Raw genomic sequence first — 18,357 nt, 5'->3', positions numbered from 1 at the left:
AGTGAGGGTGGGGAGAGCCTGGCACAGGCTGCCCAGGGAGGCTGTGGCTGCCTCCTCCCTGGAGGTGTTGGGGGCCAGGCTGGATGAGGCCTTGAGCCACCTGGGCTGGTGGGAGGTGTCCCTGCCCATGGCAGGGGCTTGGAACTGGATGAGCTTTCAGGTCCTTTTTAAGCAAACCCATTATCTGCTATCTACAAGCAGAGGGACAAGAAGTCCTGACTATCTGTTCTGGGGAAGAGACCCCCTCAGGATTGGTGTTCCCAGGTTATCTCCAGCCAGTCCAATGTGATTGGCACCAAACCCAGGCAATGGCTTCAGAAGCCAGCTCAGGACACAGCTCCTGAAGTGCAGCAAAGGGAGTTTGGTAGAGGAAAGGCTCTCAGCTCTGGAAAATTGACTTGTGACCTTCTACACCAGGACAGGCTGGGGCTGCCCTGCTGCAGAGCAGCTCCACGCAGAAAGCCCTTGGGGTGCTGCTGGGCAGCAAGTTCTGCACGGCACAGCAAAGGGCCCTTGTGGCCAAGGGAGCCAATGGGGTCCTGGGGTGCAGGAAGCAAAGTGTGGCCAGCAGGGCTGGGGAGGTTCTGCTCCCCCTCTGCTCTGCCCTGCTGAGACCACCCCTGGAAGCCTGTGTCCAGCTCTGGGCTCCCCAGTCCCAGAGAGACAGAGACCTGCTGGAGAGAGTCCAAGCAGAGGCAGGAGGAGGATCTGGGGCCTTGAGCATCTGCCCTGTGGAGAGAGACTGAGAGCCCTGGGGCTGTTTAGCCTGGAGAGGAGAAGGCTGAGAGGGATCTGATCAATGTCTGTCAAGAGCTGAGGGCTGGGGGTCAGGTGGAGGGGGTCAAGCCTGGGGTGGTGCACAGCAATAAGCCAAGGAACAACAGGGACAAGCTTGAACAGAGAAAGTTTCACCTCAACAGGAGGAGAAACTTCTTTGGTGTGAGGGTGACAGAGGCCTGGAGCAGGCTGCCCAGAGAGGTTGTGGAGTCTCCTTGTGTGGAGACTTTCCAACCCCCCTGGATGCATTCCTGTGCAGACTGCCCTGGGTGCCCCTGCTCTGGCAGGGGGCTTGGGCTGGATGATCTCTGGAGGTCCCTTCCAACCTCTCCTGTGCTCTGGTCCTGTGGTACTCTGCTAGGTGGTTGTGTTTGGCTGCATTCACATCTTTACTCCTGCACGCTGAGACTCTGGGTTGGTTCTGTTCTCTCCCTGCCAGACAAGTGCTGACCTCCACAACGAGTGCACAGAGACTCACACTGGCACCTCCGCCTCTGCCCCGCTGGCAGCAGGAATCTTCGCCCTGGCGCTGGAGGCCAAGTAAGATCTCACCCCTTTGGGACCCTTCTTTCTCTCTCACACACCCCAGGGTGTTGCCTGCTGCTCTCTGCTGCAGCTGCACTTCTTGCTTAGGCAGCTGCTTGCCCTCCACACCTTCCTAGGCGAAGAGCAAGAGTAAAAGGTGGTGACTGGGGAGTCATGGAATCACAGGCTTGGGTTGGGAGGGACCTCAAAGATCATCCAGTGCCACCCTCATGCCATGGGCAGGGACACTTCCCACCAGCCCAGCTTGCTCAAGGCCTCATCCAGCCTGGCTTTCAACACTGCTAGGCTTGGAGCTTACTCTGAGCAACCTGTTCCAGTGCCTCCATCACCCTTTATGGGGAAGAATTTTGTCCCAGTGTCTCATCTTGGTTCAGCTTCTTCCAAGCTGGAAGCCACTACCCTTTGTAACTGCTGAGAACATCCTCTGCCAGGGATGAGACATGAAATGGAAGGTGCCCAAGGTCTGTCAAAAGCAGTTGTGGTGCTGGTAGTCAGGATGGATGACTTAGAGCAGGAAGAGGAGGACAGGACAGGACAAAGACCTACCACAGAAAACTCTTCAGGCATCAGGATGTAGACTTAGGTTCAGCTCCAGTTTCTACTGCATGCTCCTTTGCTGACATAATCCAGGATACCTAGGGCCATGCTTTTAAAGAGGGGAGTTGGAACCACAGAATTGTTTTGTCTGGAAAAGCCCTTCCAGATCCTCCACTCCAACCCTTCCCTAACTCTGGCCAAGGCTGGGGCTAAGCTGTGGCCCTAAGCACCACAGCTCGGCCTCTTTGAAACACCTCCAGGGATGGGGATTCCACCACAGAACGTTAGGGGTTGGAAGGGACCTCTGGAGATCACCCAGTCCAATCCCCCTGCCAGAGCAGGATCACCCAGGGGAGGTCACACAGGAACACATCCAGGTGGGGTTTGGGATGTCTCCAGAGATGGAGACTCCACCACCTCTCTAGGCAGTCTGCTCCAGGGCTGTGTCACCCTTAAATTAAAGAAGTTCTTCCTCTTCTGATGTTTGTTTGAGCCTGTGACCCCTTGTCCCCATCTCCCTGGGGAGTTCATCACAGACAGAATCAAATACCCAGGGGACTGTCACAGTTCAGGTCCCATAGAGAGTGGAGGGAAACACTCATTTTGGTGGTTAACTTTAAATAATCCTGAAGAGATGGACTCTCCTCTGGCTGGATGCCCTTTCCTTCTCTAGGCACAACTCCTGCTGGCCTGGAGAAGTGACAGGACAGGCACTGGAACAGGCTGCCCAGGGAGGTGGTGGTCAGTTCTGGGCCCCTCACTCCCAGCCCCAGGACACTGAAGGGCTGGTGCAGGTGCAGAGAAGGGCAAGAAAGGTAGGGAAGGGTCTGGAGAAGAGGGCTGGGGAGGAGCAGCTGAGGGAGCTGGGGGGGTTTGGTGTGGAGCAGAGGAGGCTGAGGGAGACCTCCTTGCTCTCTGCAGCTCCCTGAGAGGAGGCTGTAGCCAGCTGGGGCTTGGGCTCTGCTCCCTAGGAGCAAGTGACAGGATGAGAGGAAATGTCCTGAAATGGTGCCAGGGCAGGTTGAACTTGGTCATGAGGAACAACTTCTGTGGTGCCAGATTGGTGAGGGACTGGCACAGGCTGCCCAGGGAGGTGGTGGAGTCCCCATGGCTGGAGGTGTTGCAGCAAGCTGTGGCCATGGCACTTGGGGCCACAGTTTGGTGCCCATGGTGGGGTTGGGTTGGGGGTTGGTCTGGATGATCTCAGAGGCCTTTTCTAACCCAAAGCACTCTGTGATTCCAAGTGTGAGGGTGAGCACTGTGCCATGCTGTGTGCTCTGGAGCAGTGGGAGGCCAGGGGCACTCAGAGCATCTTCTGTTGCTAGACCCATGGAGAGGGGAAAAAAAAGACTACAGACAGCTCGTGAAACCCTTGACCAGGAACCTTTTCTCCACAGCCCAGATCTCACCTGGAGGGATATGCAGCACTTGGTGGTGTGGACCTCGGAGTATGATCCACTGGCTGGAAATCCAGGATGGAAGAAGAACGGAGCAGGGCTGATGGTCAACAGCCGGTTTGGGTTTGGGCTCCTCAACGCCAACGCCTTGGTGGACTTAGCTGACCCCAAAAGGTGGAAAGGTGTCCCAGAGAAGAGGGAGTGCATTGTCAAGGACAAAAGCTTTGAACCCAGGTGAGGATTTTCATTAATGAGCAGGGACTGAGCTCATCTGTCTCTAAGCCTGGAGCATTGTGTTCTGCTCTGGACCGCACCAAGAGACTTCAGAGGATCGTTTAGCTTGAAAGGGGTCCTTGAAGATCATCTTGTCCCAGCCCTCCTTCTTCTGACTCCCTTGGTTCTGCCTTGCTGTGGCCCTCAGGAGCATTTTTATCACTTGGGTTGGTCTGTTTGTTTGTTTGTTTGGAGTGTAGGGCTGATGGAAAGGTCTAGCACGGAGCCTTAACAAAGGAGATGATTTATGTCTGCCTGCAGCCAGCATGTGGAGGGATGCTGCTGTGAGAGTGAAGCTGATCAGATAAGATCTGTATGTTGAGAGTGCTGTCAGGTGAATAAAAAGGTACCAAAGGGATATTTTTTTTAAAGAAAAAAAAATAGCCTGTGATCAGTCCTTGCAATCCTTCTGCTGTCTCAGGCACAGTGTTTGATGCATTCAGGGTGAGACACTGAGCTTGAGGCACAGCTGGGTCAGGCCAGCCCCAAGCACAAATCCAGGCTGGGGGCAGAGTGGGTTGGGAGCAGCTCTGAAGAAAGAGGCTTGGGGGTGCTGGGGGGTGCTGAGCAGCTCCCCAGGAGCCAGCAGTGCCCTCCTGCAGCCCAGCAGGCAGCTGTGTGCTGGGCTGCAGCCAGAGGAGTGTGGGCAGCAGGGCAAGAGAGAGGATTCTGCCCCTGAGCTTTGCTCTGCTGAGACTTCACTTCCAATCCTGCCTCCAGTTCTGGTGTCCCCAGCAGGAGAAGGACACAGAGCTGCTGGAGAGAGGTCAGAGGAGGCCACAAAGATGATCCAAGAGCTGAAGCAGCTCTGTGGTGAGGCCAGGCTGAGGGAGCTGTGGATGTGCACCCTGGAGAGGAGAAGGCTCCAGGGGTACATCAGAGCTGCTTTCTGGTCCTCTGTGTTTGAATGGCAGCCATGAAAGGCTTCCTGAAACAAAATAAACTGTTGGGAAAGTCCTATCATGAACATGGAAGAAATTCTATCCAGTGAGGGTGGAGGGACACTGGAACCACCATGAGAGCAGCTCTCCTTTGAAGACAGGCTGGGAGAGCTGGAGCTGTTGAGTCTGAAGAGGAGAAGGCTCCAGAGAGACCTCAGAGCTGCCTGAAGGGATCCTGCAGGAAGTCTGCAGAGAGACTTTTTCCATGAGGGTGTCTGGAGACAGGACCAGGGGGAATGGTTTGGAGCTGAGGCAGAGCAGGGTCAGACTGGAGCTGAGGAAGAAGTGCTTCAGTGCCAGGGAGGTGAGACTCTGGCACAGGCTGCCCAGGAAGGCTGTGGCTGCCTCCTGCCTGGGGGTGGTCAAGGCCTTGAGCAGCTGAGTGCAGCTGAGAGGTGTCCCTGGGCATGGTGGGGAGGCTGCAGGGGATGAGCTCTGAGCTCCCTTCCAGCCTGAGCCATGCTGTGGTTCTGAGATCTGTGGCGTGTCCCTTGGGAAAGCCAAGTGTCTCAGGAGCACACTGAGCAGCCTCACACAGCCACACTGCCAGCTGCCCCCCTCCAGCACACTGAGCCTAGACTGAGCTCAGCTACAGGCAGTGACAGCATGCAAGCTGTAATTAGTCACCAAGCTGCTTAATCAATAAAGGGTATCCAGGCCACATTTGTCTCTGCTTGTTTTCCTATGGATTTGTTGTCTGGAAGCAGTGCAGCTCTTTTCAAAGATCAAAATGGCTCTGTGTGAGTGCACCAAAAAACCCCCAACCCCCAAGCCCATGTCTGTGTGGGCACATTGCAGTGTTTTTTGGAGTGTGGCTGCTCAATGACCTCCTTATTAATGCTGCTCTGTTCCTGCTGTGCTTTCTGTGAGCTTGCTCCTTGCTGATCCAGGGCTGCTCTGTGAGTGTGTGCGATGCTTGCTGCTGTTGTGGTTTTGTTGCAGCCTGCAGGCTTCATTTTGCATTAGAAAAGCAAAGAGGAACCCCACCCCTTCTGAGTGATACCTGTGGAGGTTTGGGTAAAACCCAGTTTCCTTAGCAGAGATGGAGGGGGTGCAGAGGAAGCTGCTGTGCACAGGAGCTCCCTGCACAGGGAATGCACACAAGGTGTCAGCTCTTTTCCTTCAGATGGCTTTGACTGCAGAGGCATGAAACAGCTGCAGCGTTTTAACTCCACCACAGCAGCTTTTCTGGAGAGCTGAATGAGGAAGAAAGTCCCAGAACCACAGCAGGGTGATGCTGGAAGGGACCTCTGGGGATCCCCCAGCCCAAGCCCCCTGCTCCAGCAGGGCACCCACAGCAGCTTGCCCAGCAGCACAATGCCCAGGGGGGGTTGGAAGCTCTCCACACCAGGAGACTCCACAACCTCTCTGGGCAGCCTGCTCCAGGCCTCCAGCACCCTCACACTGAAGCAGTTCCTCCTGCTGCTCAGATGGAACCTCCTGGGTTCCAGTTAGTGCCCCTTGGCCCTTGGCCTGTATTTTGATCAGTTTCTAAACCTCCTATTAGTCAAGATATAATTTGGCATTCGTTACAGTTTCTTTGTGCTGTCATTTTTATGATCATTTTTATCTCACCATTAAAGTAGAGCATTTTGCTTTGCAGCTGTAGGAGAGAAGACAAAGGGGTTGGACTCCATGACCTCTTTGGGTCCCTTCCAACCCCTGCCATCCTGTGACACAGAAGACACTGCAAATGCTGGGTTGGTTTTTAAGCTACAGATGTCCTTCTTTAATGTAGGATGAGCTGTATTCCACAGCCCACTGCAAGAAACACTATTTGTGTGTTCACCAACCTTACCTCAGAACCCAAACACTGTAAGGAAACCATAAACTGTATTCTGTACCAAAAACAAAGCTGCTGTTGACTGATCAGAGAATTCCTCTGGGTTTTTTTTGGCCAGGTTGCTGAGAGCAAATGAGGAGGTCATCATTGAAATCCCCACCAAAGCCTGTGAGGGACAGGAGAACTCCATTGCATCCCTGGAGCATGTGCAGCTGGAGGCCACCATAGAGTATTCCAGGAGAGGAGACCTTCATGTCACTCTGGTGTCTCCATCAGGTAGGAGAGACAAAAGAGAAAACTCTGTTGTGTAACATTGCTCCAGTGGGGGAAAAATCCCCACCCCAAAACACCTCTGGAAAAAGCTAAATATGCCCTTGGAGAAACCTAGTGTCCTCCAACAGGAGACCCCCCCCGACCCCCACACCTGCAGCACTGCATCCAGCTCTGAGGCCTCCAGCACAAGAAGGACCTGGAGCTGCTGGAGAGGCTCCAGAGGAAGCCACAGAGATGAACACAGGGCTGCAGAACCTCCCCTGTGGGGACAGGCTGGGAGAGCTGGGGCTGTGCAGCCTGGAGAAGAGAAGGCTCCAGGGAGACTTCAGAGCAGCCTCACAGGACCTGAAGGGGCTCCAGGAGAACTGGGGAAGGACTTGGGACAAGGGCTGGGAGTGCCAGGACCAGGGACAATGGCTTGGAGCTGGGAGAGGGGAGACTGAGAGTGGAGAGGAGGAAGAAATTGTTGGCAGTGAGGGTGGGGAGAGCCTGGCAGAGGTTGCCCAGGGAGGCTGTGGCTGCCTCCTCCCTGGAGGTGCTGAGGGCTAGGCTGGATGAGGCCTTGAGCAGCCTGGGCTGCTGGGAGGTGTCCCTGACTGTGGCAAGGGCTTGGAGCTGGATGAGCTTTGAGGTCCTTTCCATCCCAAACCCTTCTGTGCTTCATCTTGGGCAAAATCCCCTTTTTGAACCATTCACCTCAGCAATGTTCTTCATCTCTGTGTTCTCCTGGGTTTAGCTGTTTCAGGTGGCCAAGAAGGCCAATGGCATCCTGGCCTGTATTAGGAATAGTGTGGCCAGCAGGAGCAGGGAGGTCATTGTGCCCCTGTACTCTGCATTGGTTAGGCCACACCTTGAGTACTGTGTCCAGTTCTGGGCCCCTCAGTTTAGGAAGGACATCGAGACACTTGAACGTGTCCAGAGAAGGGCAACAAGGCTGGTGAGAGGCCTTGAGCACAAGCCCTATGAGGAGAGGCTGAGGGAGCTGGGATTGTTTAGCCTGGAGAAGAGAAGGATCAGAGGCGACCTCATTGCCCTCTACAACTACCTGAAGGGTGGTTGTAGCCAGGAAGGGGTTGGTCTCTTCTCCCAGGTAACCAGCACCAGAACAAGGGGACACAGTCTCAAGTTGTGTCAGGGGAGGTTTAGACTCGAGGTGAGGAAAAAGTTCTTCACTGAGCGAGTCATTCGTCATTGGAATGGGCTGCCCAGGGAGGTGGTGGAGTCGCCGTCCCTGGAGGTGTTCAAGGGGAGATTGGACGTGGCGCTTGGTGCTATGATCTAGTTGTGAGGTCTGTTGGAACAGGTTGGACTTGATGATCCTTGGGGTCTCTTCCAACCTTAGTTACTGTGATACTGTGATACTGTGAAATGCTTCTGCCTCCACTATAGCTTCATGTTGTCTTCATGGTTAAACTGTGGGTATTTTTTCCCCCTTCCTCTTGTTTTGTTTTGATTGTTTGGGGTTTTTTTTTGGACTTTCTTTTTCTGTTTTCCCACTTTTTCTGCAAAACACTGCTGCCAAATGTGTGCCATTCCTCTCCTATTGCTGCAGTGTTAGCTTTGAATATATTTATAGCTTGTGTGCAGGCTCCCTGCGGGCTGCTCTGCTCCTTGTTTGTGTCAACACAGCTCCCTCCCTCTCTCCTTACATGCAAACAAGCACCACAGGTTTCCCCCCACCCTGCAGCAACATCTCAGCTGCAGGAAGGCTTCCTGAGCCTCAGCACTCTGGTGAGGACAGCAGCACTGCACAGTGCTTCTCACCCTCTTGGAGCTCCAGGCTGTAACCATTTACATACGCTTACCAAAACCAAACCACCAAAACCCCAAAACAAAACTAAAATCAGCAATAAAGAGCTCCTCAAATACAGTGATGAATTCAGGGTAAGGCTTTGGTTTCCCTGCCCTGACCCAGGCTGCGTTCAGAGCTCCCACTGTAGGTTTCCTGAAGTGTTCTGGCAGGAGAGTGGTTCTGTCTGACCTCTCCTTGTGTGCAGCCACTACTTACTCATCTTAATTTGTTGGGGTTTTTTTGTCCTCAAGGTTAGAACACAAAACAGGAGAGTCATAGAATCATCAAGGTTGAGAAGACCTCTAGAGTCATAGAGAATAGGATAGGATAGGATAGGATAGGATAGGATAGGATAGGATAGAATAGAATAGAATAGAATAGAATAGAATAGAATAGAATAGAATAGAATAGAATAGAATAGAATAGAATAGACCAGGATGGAAGAGACCTTTGAGATCATCAAGTCGAACCTATCATCCAACACCACCTAATCAACTAAACCATGGCACCAAGCACCCCGTCCAGTCTCTTCCTAAACACCTCCAGTGATGGTGACGCCACCACCTCCCTGGGCAGCACATTCCAATGGGCAATCTCTCTTTCTATGAAGAATTTCTTCCTAACAGCCAGCCTGAACCTCCCCTGGCACAGCTTGAGACTGTGTCCTCCTGTTCTGGTGCTGGCTGCCTGGGAGAAAAGACCAACCCCCACCTGTCTACAACCTCCCTTCAGGCAGTTGTAGAGAGCAATAAGGTCACCCCTGAGTCTCCTCCTCTCCAGGCTAAGCAACCCCAGCTCCCTCAGCCTCTCCTCACAGGGCTGTGCTCCAAACCCCTCCCCAGCTTTGTTGCCCTTCTCTGGACTCGTTCCAGCAAGTCAACCTCCTTCCTAAACTGAGGGGCCCAGAACTGGACACAGGACTCAAGGTGTGGCCTAACCAGTGCTGAGTACAGAGCAGGATGACCTCCCTGCTCCTGCTGGCCACACTGTTCCTGATGCAGGCCAGGATGCCATTGGCCTTCTTGGCCACCTGGGCACACACTGCTGGCTCCTGTTCAGCCTACTATCAACCACTACCCCCAGGTCCCTTTCTGCCTGGCCACTCTCCAGCCACTCTGGAGCACTGCAGCCTGCAGCACTGCATGGGGTTGTTGTACTCATTAAGGCTGGGAAGACCTCTAGAATCATCAAGGGTGGGAAGACCTCTAGAGTCATAGAATCATTAAGGTTGGGAAGACCTCTAAGATAATGAAGTCTAAGCCTTCTACCCAACACTTCCATGACCACAAGACCATGTCCCCAAGTGCCACATCTACTCATTCTCTGAACACCTCCACCACCTCCCTGGGCTGCCTGTTCCACTTCCTGACCACTCTTGCAGCACAGAGATTCTTCCTCATCTCCAGCCTAACCCTCCCCGCTGCAGCTTGAGGCCATTTCCTCTTGTCCTGACATTAGTTGCTTGGGAGAAGAGGCCAACTCCAGCCTCACTCCAGCCTCCTCTCAGGGAGCTGTAGAGAGCAATGAGGTTTCCCCTCAGCCTCCTCTTCCCCAGGCTGAGCAGCCTCAGCCTCTCCTCACAGGATCTGCTCTCCAAACCCCTCTCTCTGCAAGCTGAGCAACGTGGGAAGGCTAAGCAGGTCCCTGTGAGCAGTCTGCTCACTGCTGTTGCTCTTGCACCCTCACAGGGACCAGCACTGTCCTCCTGGCTGAGAGAGAGAGAGATAAATCTCCAAATGGGTTCAAGAACTGGGACTTCATGTCTGTCCACACCTGGGGAGAGAACCCCACAGGCACCTGGGTGCTGAGGATTACTGATGTGGTGAGTATGGCTCTGCCTTACCTTGAGCAGCCTTTGGAAGGCTGCAGGGGGTGAAAATGGTCACTGACCCACTCCCCAGCAGGCTGCAAGAAGGGTTTTGTTTAAACAAGAATTAGAGAAAGCAGGGAAAGGTTTTCCTTCTTCCTGACATCAGTGCCAAGCACCTCCCTCCTCTCATTGCCATTCACCTGCCAAAGGAGATCTCTTCCCTGTGCCTGTCACACTTTTGACACTGGGAGAAATCACTTCTGTGATTCATAGAGTGAAATGTGTATCAAATTAGCATATCATTAACTGCTAATTAGGCTTTTTGTTGTTGTTCTCTGCAGAAAGGAGCACGGGGTACATCCACTTTTGTTGCATGCTCATACATGCACCTCTGTAGCCCTTTGCTGTTCCTTCTCCAGCAGTTCCCCACCCCCCCTCTTGAACTGAGGAGCCCAGAACTGGACCCAGGACTCCAGATGTGGCCTCACCAGGGCAGAGTAGAGGGGGCAGGAGAACTTCCTTTGCCCTGCTGCCCACACTCTTGATGCTCCCCAGGATGTCTTTGGCCTTCTTGGCCATGGGGGGCACATTGCTGGCTCATGGGAATCGTGCTGTCCCCCCAGCACTCCCAGGTTCAGTCTCCTCTGCATCTTTGCAGCCCTTTGCTGTTCCTTCTCCAGCAAGTCCCTGTCCCTCTTCAACTGGAGATCTCCCTCTCTCTAACTCCTTTCTTAAAGCTTCTTTCTCTCTTTTATCTCCAACTGCTGAACAATGTTAAAGGATTAAAGCCAAGAAATCCAGCAATAGGGAATGAATAATCTTACTGACATCACCTGGGGATATGGATTACAGCAGAATAAAAGCTGCCTGACAGGCAGCTGTGGAATCATTCTCTTCAGAGAGAGAGGGGGGTGTGTGTGTGTGATGAAGCACACTCCTCTCTGGAGAGCTGCAGTGAAGCTGCCTGCTAATCAGCTTGTCATAAGGGTCAGATCCTGCCAGGAAATGAAGGCTTCCATCAGACACTGAGCCTTCATCCCCTCTTGGCCTCGAGCTGTAATGCCAAGAGCTGAGCTGATGGACTCAAGGGCAGCAGAAGCAAACCCTGTTATCAGCAGTGTGGTGTTCAGTACTGCAGCCTCACAGATAAACCTCCTGGCTACAGATTACCCTGCTCTGTGTCTTCAGTAGAAGGCATTTTCTTCTGGAGCAAAGGTTAAGAGCAGCCCTTTTTAATTATTGTCATTAATTTTTTGGTGATTATCTCTCATTTCCCATTTTCCCAGTGAGAGGTTCCTGACCCCCTAAGAATAAACCAAGCTTGGTGGTGGGTTTTTTTGGTCCTCAAAGGGTAATGAGCCTCTTTTCTTTCCTCAGCTGGTAAGGCTTCATGATGCCTGGAGTTAAGATTTCATATTCATGAACTCCCAAGTGCAATCACAAGGTTCCCCATGCAGAGCCACTCATGCCCATGTCCAAGTGGAGGCCAGGGACAAGTGGAGTCCCCCAGGGATCAGTGCTGGGGCCAGCCCTGTTCAGCATCTCTGTTGGTGACATTGAAAGTGGCATTGTGGCTCCCTCAGTACCAAGCTGTGTGGTACAGCTGACAGGCTGGTGGGAAGGGATCCAGCCAGAGGCATCTGGGCAGGCTGCAGAGCTGGTCCCAAGCCAACCTCATGCAGTTCACCAAGGCCAAGGGCAAGGTTCCTGCAGCTGGCTCAGGGCAGTTCCAGGCACTGCCATGGGCAGGGACACCTCACACCACAGCAGGTTGCTCACAGCCACCTCCAGCCTGGCTGCAAACACCTCCAGGGCTGAGGCTTCCACCACCTCCCTGGGCAACCTGTGCCAGGCTCTCACCACCCTCATGGGCAACAACTTCTTCCTCACAGCCAAGCTCAATCTCCCCTCCTCCAGCTTGGGTCCAGTCTGTCATTTATTTTGCAAGTGCAGGGTTCTGCACCTGGGCTGCAACAATCCTCACTGTCAACACAGGCTGGGGGATGAGGATAGAAAGCAGCCCTGAGGACTTGGGGGTGCTGATGGGGGAGAAGCTGCCAGGAGCAGGCAGTGTGAGCTTGCAGCACAGAAGGCCAAGGGCAGCCTGGGCTGCATCCACAGCAGCACTGCCAGCAGAGCCTGAGAGGTGATTCTGACACTTGGCTCTGCTCAGACCTCCCCTGGAGTGCTCTGTGCAGGTCTGGAGCCCTCAGCACAGGAAGGACCTGGAGCTGATGGAGAGGCTCCAGAGGAGGCCATGAAAATGATCAGGGGCTTGGAGCAGCTCTGCTACCAGACCAGGCTGAGGGAGCTGGGGGTGCTCAGCCTGGAGGGGAGGAGGCTCCAGGGAGACCTAACAGCAGCCTGCCAGTACCTGAAGGGGCTACAGGAAGGCTGCAGAGAGACAGTTTGCAAAGGCCTGCAGGGACAGGAACAGGGACAATGGCTTCAGACTAGAGCAGAACAGATCTAGATTGGATGTGAGGAGCAAGTTCTGCACCCTGAGGGTGGTGGAACACTGGAGCAGGCTGCCCAGGGAGGTGGTTGAGGCTCCTTCCCTGGAGATGTTCAAGGTGAGGCTGGGCAGGACTCTAAGCAACCTGATCTGGTTGGGGATGTCCCTGCTGGCTGCAGGGGGTTGGAGTAGGTGACATTTGGGGGTCCCCTCCAACCCAGCCCATTCTGTGATTCTATTTGAAGCCACTTGTGACAATTTACAGCCAAGTGCCCCTTTTCTTTCCCCTTTCCCCATGCTGAGAAGCTGTGCTGATGCCCACCCTTGCTCTTGCAGTCCAGGAGGATGCAGAATGAGGGCAGGATTGTGAACTGGAAGCTGATTCTGCATGGCACTGCCACCCAGCCCGAGCACATGAAGCAGCCTCGTGTCTACACCTCCTACAACGCCGTGCAGAACGACAGGAGGGGAGTGGAGAAAGTGACAGACTCTGCAGAGGTACTCTCAGATGAGCCTTTTCTTTTCCTTTTTCAGTGGAGCAGGACATGGTGGGGGTTGATTTGGTTTGGTTTTGTGGTTTTCTTTGTTTCTTTGGGTTTAGTTTTGTTTTTCCACAAGAGGGAGGCACATCCAGAGGGACCTTGACAGGCTGCTGAGCTGGGCCCATGACAGCCTCATGAGGCTCAACAAGACCAAGGGCAAGGTCCTGCAGCTGGGTCAGGACAATCCCAAGCACTGATATGCACTGGGCAGGGACTGGCTGGAGAGCAGCCCTGGAGAAAAGGACCTGGGGTGCTGATGGAGGAGAAGCTCAGCCTGAACCCCCAGTGTGCACTGGCAGCCCAGAGAGCCAAGCAGAGCCTGGGCTGCATGCAGAGAAGTGTGGCCAGCAGGGCCAGGGAGGGGATTCTGCCCCTCTGCTCCACTCTGCTCAGACCCCACCTGCAGCTCTGGGTCTAGGTCTGCAGCCTCTGTTCCAGGAAGGCTCTGGAGGTGCTGGAAGGTGTCCAGAGAAGGGCCCCGAGGAGGAGCAGAGGGCTGGAGCTGCTCTGCCATGGAGACAGCCTGAGAGAGTTGGGGCTGTGCAGGCTGGAGAGGAGAAGGCTCCCAGGAGAGCTTCTTGAGGCCTTCCAGGATCTGCAGGGGGCTGCAGGAAAGCTGGGGAGGGACTTGTGAGGGTGTCAGGGAGTGCTAGGACTGGGGGGGATGGAGCAGAACTAGAAGTGGGGAGATTGAGCTTGGCTGTGAGGAAGAAGTTGTTGCCCATGAGGGTGGTGAGAGCCTGGCACAGGTTGCCCAGGGAGGTGGTGGAAGCCTCCTGCCTGGAGGTGTTTGCAGCCAGGCTGGAGGTGGCTGTGAGCAACCTGCTGTGGTGTGAGGTGTCCCTGCCCATGGCAGGGGGTTGGGACTGGGTGAGCCTTGAGGTCCCTTCCAGCCCTGACAGTTCTGTGATCCTATGATTCTCTATTCATATTCTCCAGCCCCAGACCACTTCTGAGTGCTGTGCTGTGATTCTGTCCCTCTCAGCAGCTGAAATCTCTGTTAGTCTCTGTTTTCATCAGCCAACAGAAGATTTCAGGATGGTAGCAGTAGGATATTGACCCTCAAGCAGTGAACTCCAAATCTAAATGTAGCTGGGTGGTACAAGCAGAGAGGGACTGGTCAGGAAGTACTGAGAAGCTGGAGAGGAGCCAGCAATGGGCACTGGCAGCACAGAAGGCCAAGGGCAGCCTGGGCTGCATCCAAAGCAGTGTGGCCAGAGCTGCAGAGAGGGGATCCTGCCCCTCTGCTCTGCTCTGGGGAGAGCTCCCCTGCAGGGCTGTGTCCAGCTGTGGGGACACCACCAGAGGAGAGCCCTGGAGCTGCTGGAGAGGCTCCAGAGGAGGCCAGCAAGATGCTGAGAGGGCTGCAGAAGCTGTGCTGTGGGGCCAGGCTGGCAGAGCTGGGGCTGTGCAGCCTGCAGAAGGGAAGGCTGCAGGCAGAGCTGAGAGCTGCATTTGCATCTCTGCAGGGCAGCTGCAGGCAGGCTGGGGAGGGACTGTTGAGAAGGGGCTGTGGGGCTAGGCCCAGGGGCAGTGGTTTGGCAGTGGAGCAGGGCAGGATTAGGTTGTCCCTCAGGAGGGAGCTGTGCAGAGGGAGGGTGGGGAGAGCCTGGCACAGGCTGCCCAGGGAGGTGGTGGAGGCTCCATCCCTGCAGCCACTCAAGCTGAGGCTGGCTGTGTGCCTGGGCAGCCTGCTCTGGCTGCAGCTGTCCCTGCTGAGTGCAGGGGGCTTGGACAAGATGCCCTTGGTTCACTCCCAGCCTGATGCACTCTGTGGCCCTGTGGCTACAGCTCTGACAGATACACTAAATCTACATCAATTCTGTGAGAACAGGCATGGCACCCAAAGGGAGCCCTGTCTGCTGGGGTGCCTTCAGGGAGCTTGGGAGCTCATTAGTAACAAAGGGACATGACAGAGGTCAAGGATTCACTCATGCAGATGGTTTGGTTAAGTGGATTCATAGAACCACAGAAGGGGTTGGGGTGGAAAGGACCTCAAAGCTCATCCAGCTCCAAGCCCTGCCATGGGCAGGGACACCTCCCACCAGCCCAGGCTGCTCAAGGCCTCATCCAGCCTGGCCCTCAGCACCTCCAGGGAGGAGGCAGCCACAGCCTCCCTGGGCAGCCTGTGCCAGGCTCTCCCCACCCTCACTGCCAACAATTTCTTCCTCCTCTCCAGTCTCAATCTGCCCTCTCCCAGCTCCAAGCCATTGTCCCTGGTCCTGGCACTCCCAGCCCTTGTCCCAGGTCCCTCCCCAGCTCTCCTGGAGCCCCTTCAGGTCCTGGGAGGCTGCTCTGAGGTCTCCCTGGAGCCTTCTCTTCTCCAGGCTGCACAGCCCCAACTCTCCCAGCCTGTCCCCACAGGGGAGGTTCTGCAGTCCTCTGCTTATCCCTGTGGCCTCCTCTGGAGCCTCTCCATCAGCTCCAGGTCCTTCTTGTGCTGGAGGCCTCAGAGCTGGAGGCAGTGCTGCAGGTGGGGTTTCAGGCACCTTGTCAGACACTTGGAGTCCAAAGATAGGTGGGAAGAAAGGAAGAGTGGCTTCCTGAGGCTCTGTAGGAGAAGTTTGATGTACAGAGTGAAACCTTGATGAACATAAAAAGAATGTTCAGTTGGAAAGAGAATCCTGGAGGGCCTGAGGAATCTGTGCAGCCACACAGCACAGGGTCAGGGTGGGAGGCACAGCAGCCACTGATGGACCAAGATCTCCCCCACCAGCTTCTCTGCCTGCATGGTTTCATGGCCACTTCTCAGCCTTATTTTGTTGTCTTTTCTCAGCTGAGGGCTTCCTTCCTGGTTGGTGGTGGAGATTGCATATTTGATACACCATGGTCATTTGGATAGTCTGGCTTGGGGTGTAAGGGAGGGAAGGGATCCATCCAGAGGCTCCTGGACAGGCTGCAGAGCTGGGCCTAAGCCAACCTCCTACAGTTCACCAAGGCCAAGGGCAAGGTTCCTGCAGCTGGCTCAGGGCCATCCCCAGCACCAATCCAGGCTGGCTGAGGAGTGGCTGAGAGCAGCCTGCAGGAGAAGGCCTTGGGGGTGTCAGCTGGTGACAGACTCCCCAGGAGCCAGCAATGGTCCCTGGCAGCCCAGCAGGCAGCTGTGTGCTGAGCTGCAGCCAGAGCAGGAGAGCAGCAGCACTGGGAGGGGATTCTGCCCCTCTGCTCTGCTCTGACCCCTCCTGCAGCACTGCCTCCAGCTCTGGGGCCCCCAGAACAAGGAGGACCTGGAGCTGCTGGAGAGGCTCCAGAGGAGGCCACGGAGATGAGCAGAGGGCTGCAGAACCTCTGCTGTGGGGCCAGGCTGGGAGAGTTGGGGCTGTGCAGGCTGGAGAAGAGAAAAACTCCAGGGAGACCTCAGAGCAGCCTCCCAGTACCTGAAGGGGCTACAGAAGGCTGCATAGGGACTGTTCCCAAAGGCTTGCAGGGACAGGACCAGGGACAGTGGCTTCAAAGAAGAGCAGAGCAGACTGAGACTGGATGTGAGGAACAAGTTCTTTACTATGAGGCTGCTGGAACACTGGAAGAGGTTGCCCAGGAAGGTGGTTGAGGCTCCATCCCTGGAGATATTCAGGGTGAGGCTGGGCAGTGCTCTGGGCAGCTTGATCTAGTGGAGGATGTCCCTGCTTGCAGCAGAAGGGGTTGGACTGGATGAGCTTTGGAGGCCTCTCCCAACCCAGACCCTTCTATGGTTCACTGAAACTTAACTTGTTTGGCTTGTTTTTTCCTTTGTGTGTGTGCTAATCTTTATTACAGGACCATACCCCCCAGGAGAGTGTGAGTGCCAGCCCCAAAGCCACAGAGGAGACCACCAGCAGCAGCAGCAGTGACAGAGCAGAAGACAAAATCCCTTCAGAGGCCATGCTGCACTTACTGCAGAGTGCCTTCAGCAGGCAGAAGGCTCCCAAGAGGCTGCCCAAGAAGACTGCCAGCGAGAAGCCCAGGATCCCTTACGAGCACTTCTACCAAGCCCTGGAGAAGCTCAACAAACCCTCCCAGCTGAGAGACTCAGAGGAAAGCCTTTACAGTGACTATGTTGACCTTTTTTACAATGCCAAACCCTACAAGCACAGGGATGACAGACTGCTGCAGGCCTTGGTGGACATCATCAAGGAAGGCAACTGAAACCCACAGGGCACAGGCAACAGAGAGCTGGAGATCTTCATCTTCCCTTTCCCCTCCTGACCCCATCACCGTCATCTTCACCACCACCACCCCCTTGTAGTTTATTTTCAGCAGTCTGTTGTGTGCTCTTGTTGTGTGATTGCTGCTTTGGTTGCTTTTCATATTCAAGGCAAATCTCAAAGAAGGGAAAGAAAAAAAACAACAACCCAAACAAACCAAACCAAACAACCAGCCAAAAAAAAACCCCAAACCAACCAAAACAAAAATAAAACAACAGCAACAAAACTCCAAACCAAACAAAAACCACCACCAACAACAAACCCAAATCAAATCAAGCAAGCAAACAAAGGCAAATGGTTTGGGGAGGATAAGGCAGTGAACGGATGCTCTGTAGGAGCAGCTCTCTTTCCAAGCCTCCTCCCCATCACCATCAGAGCAGATATGGTGTTGTTTGTTTTTTTCCTTCCCCCCACCTCCTCAGGCAGGGAATGCAAGAGGTTGTTTCCCTTGCACACAGCAGTGCTCTTGTGAAAACCATTTGGGTTCCTCCCTCCCTTCCACACCCTTCACTTCAGCTTGCAGCAGGATTCAAACCGAGCTGGTCTGAAGGCAGCTGCCAAAGCTATTGGGGATATACTCTCTCATACCTGGATTTGTGATCAACATTTGCAGCCTTTTTTTTGTTGTCTTTTGCTCTTTCTTCAGGGGTTTTCTCCCTTTTTTTTGGGGGAGTGGGGTGGTGGTGCTTATTCTAGATTTGCACCCAGTGCTGCCTTCCACTGTTGGGGGTTTTGTCTTGGTTTTGGTTCTCATGCTCCCTTACTCCTCCTCTTCCTCCCATTAAGGAACCAGCTGGGAGCTGGGCTGGAGCATCAGTTGAAGTGATTCATGATTTAGACCACAGACACACACACACACACACACACAACTGGCATGAAAGAGCCCCCCAAACTGAGGCATCCCCAGACCTTGGGAGGATGTCCTCACCACCTGGCTTTAAACTACTTAAGCAAAGTGCCTGAATTCTGAGCCTACACTTTCTAGGCTGTGTGTAGTTAATGAAGACAGAGGCTCCCACCATGGTGTCTCAGAGCACCTGCCCTGGT

General features: G+C 54.4%; 1 protein-coding gene across 1 annotated transcript in view; it reads left to right on the top strand.

Moving 5' to 3' along the window:
• Nucleotides 1-17,487, top strand: part of PCSK1 (proprotein convertase subtilisin/kexin type 1) — a 53,962-nt gene extending 36,475 nt beyond the window's left edge. The window contains exons 9-14 of the mRNA XM_054178659.1: nucleotides 1,217-1,317; nucleotides 3,258-3,491; nucleotides 6,373-6,530; nucleotides 10,008-10,141; nucleotides 12,921-13,082; nucleotides 16,883-17,487. Of these exons, the coding sequence (XP_054034634.1) occupies nucleotides 1,217-1,317; nucleotides 3,258-3,491; nucleotides 6,373-6,530; nucleotides 10,008-10,141; nucleotides 12,921-13,082; nucleotides 16,883-17,251 (1,158 nt within the window). The 3' untranslated portion in view covers nucleotides 17,252-17,487. The remainder of the gene's footprint in view (nucleotides 1-1,216; nucleotides 1,318-3,257; nucleotides 3,492-6,372; nucleotides 6,531-10,007; nucleotides 10,142-12,920; nucleotides 13,083-16,882) is intronic.
• Nucleotides 17,488-18,357: the final 870 nt, after the last annotated feature.

Source organism: Dryobates pubescens, chromosome Z (genome assembly GCF_014839835.1).
Source record: "Dryobates pubescens isolate bDryPub1 chromosome Z, bDryPub1.pri, whole genome shotgun sequence".
NCBI lineage: Eukaryota > Metazoa > Chordata > Aves > Piciformes > Picidae > Dryobates > Dryobates pubescens.
This window is presented reverse-complemented; position numbering and strand designations above follow the sequence as displayed.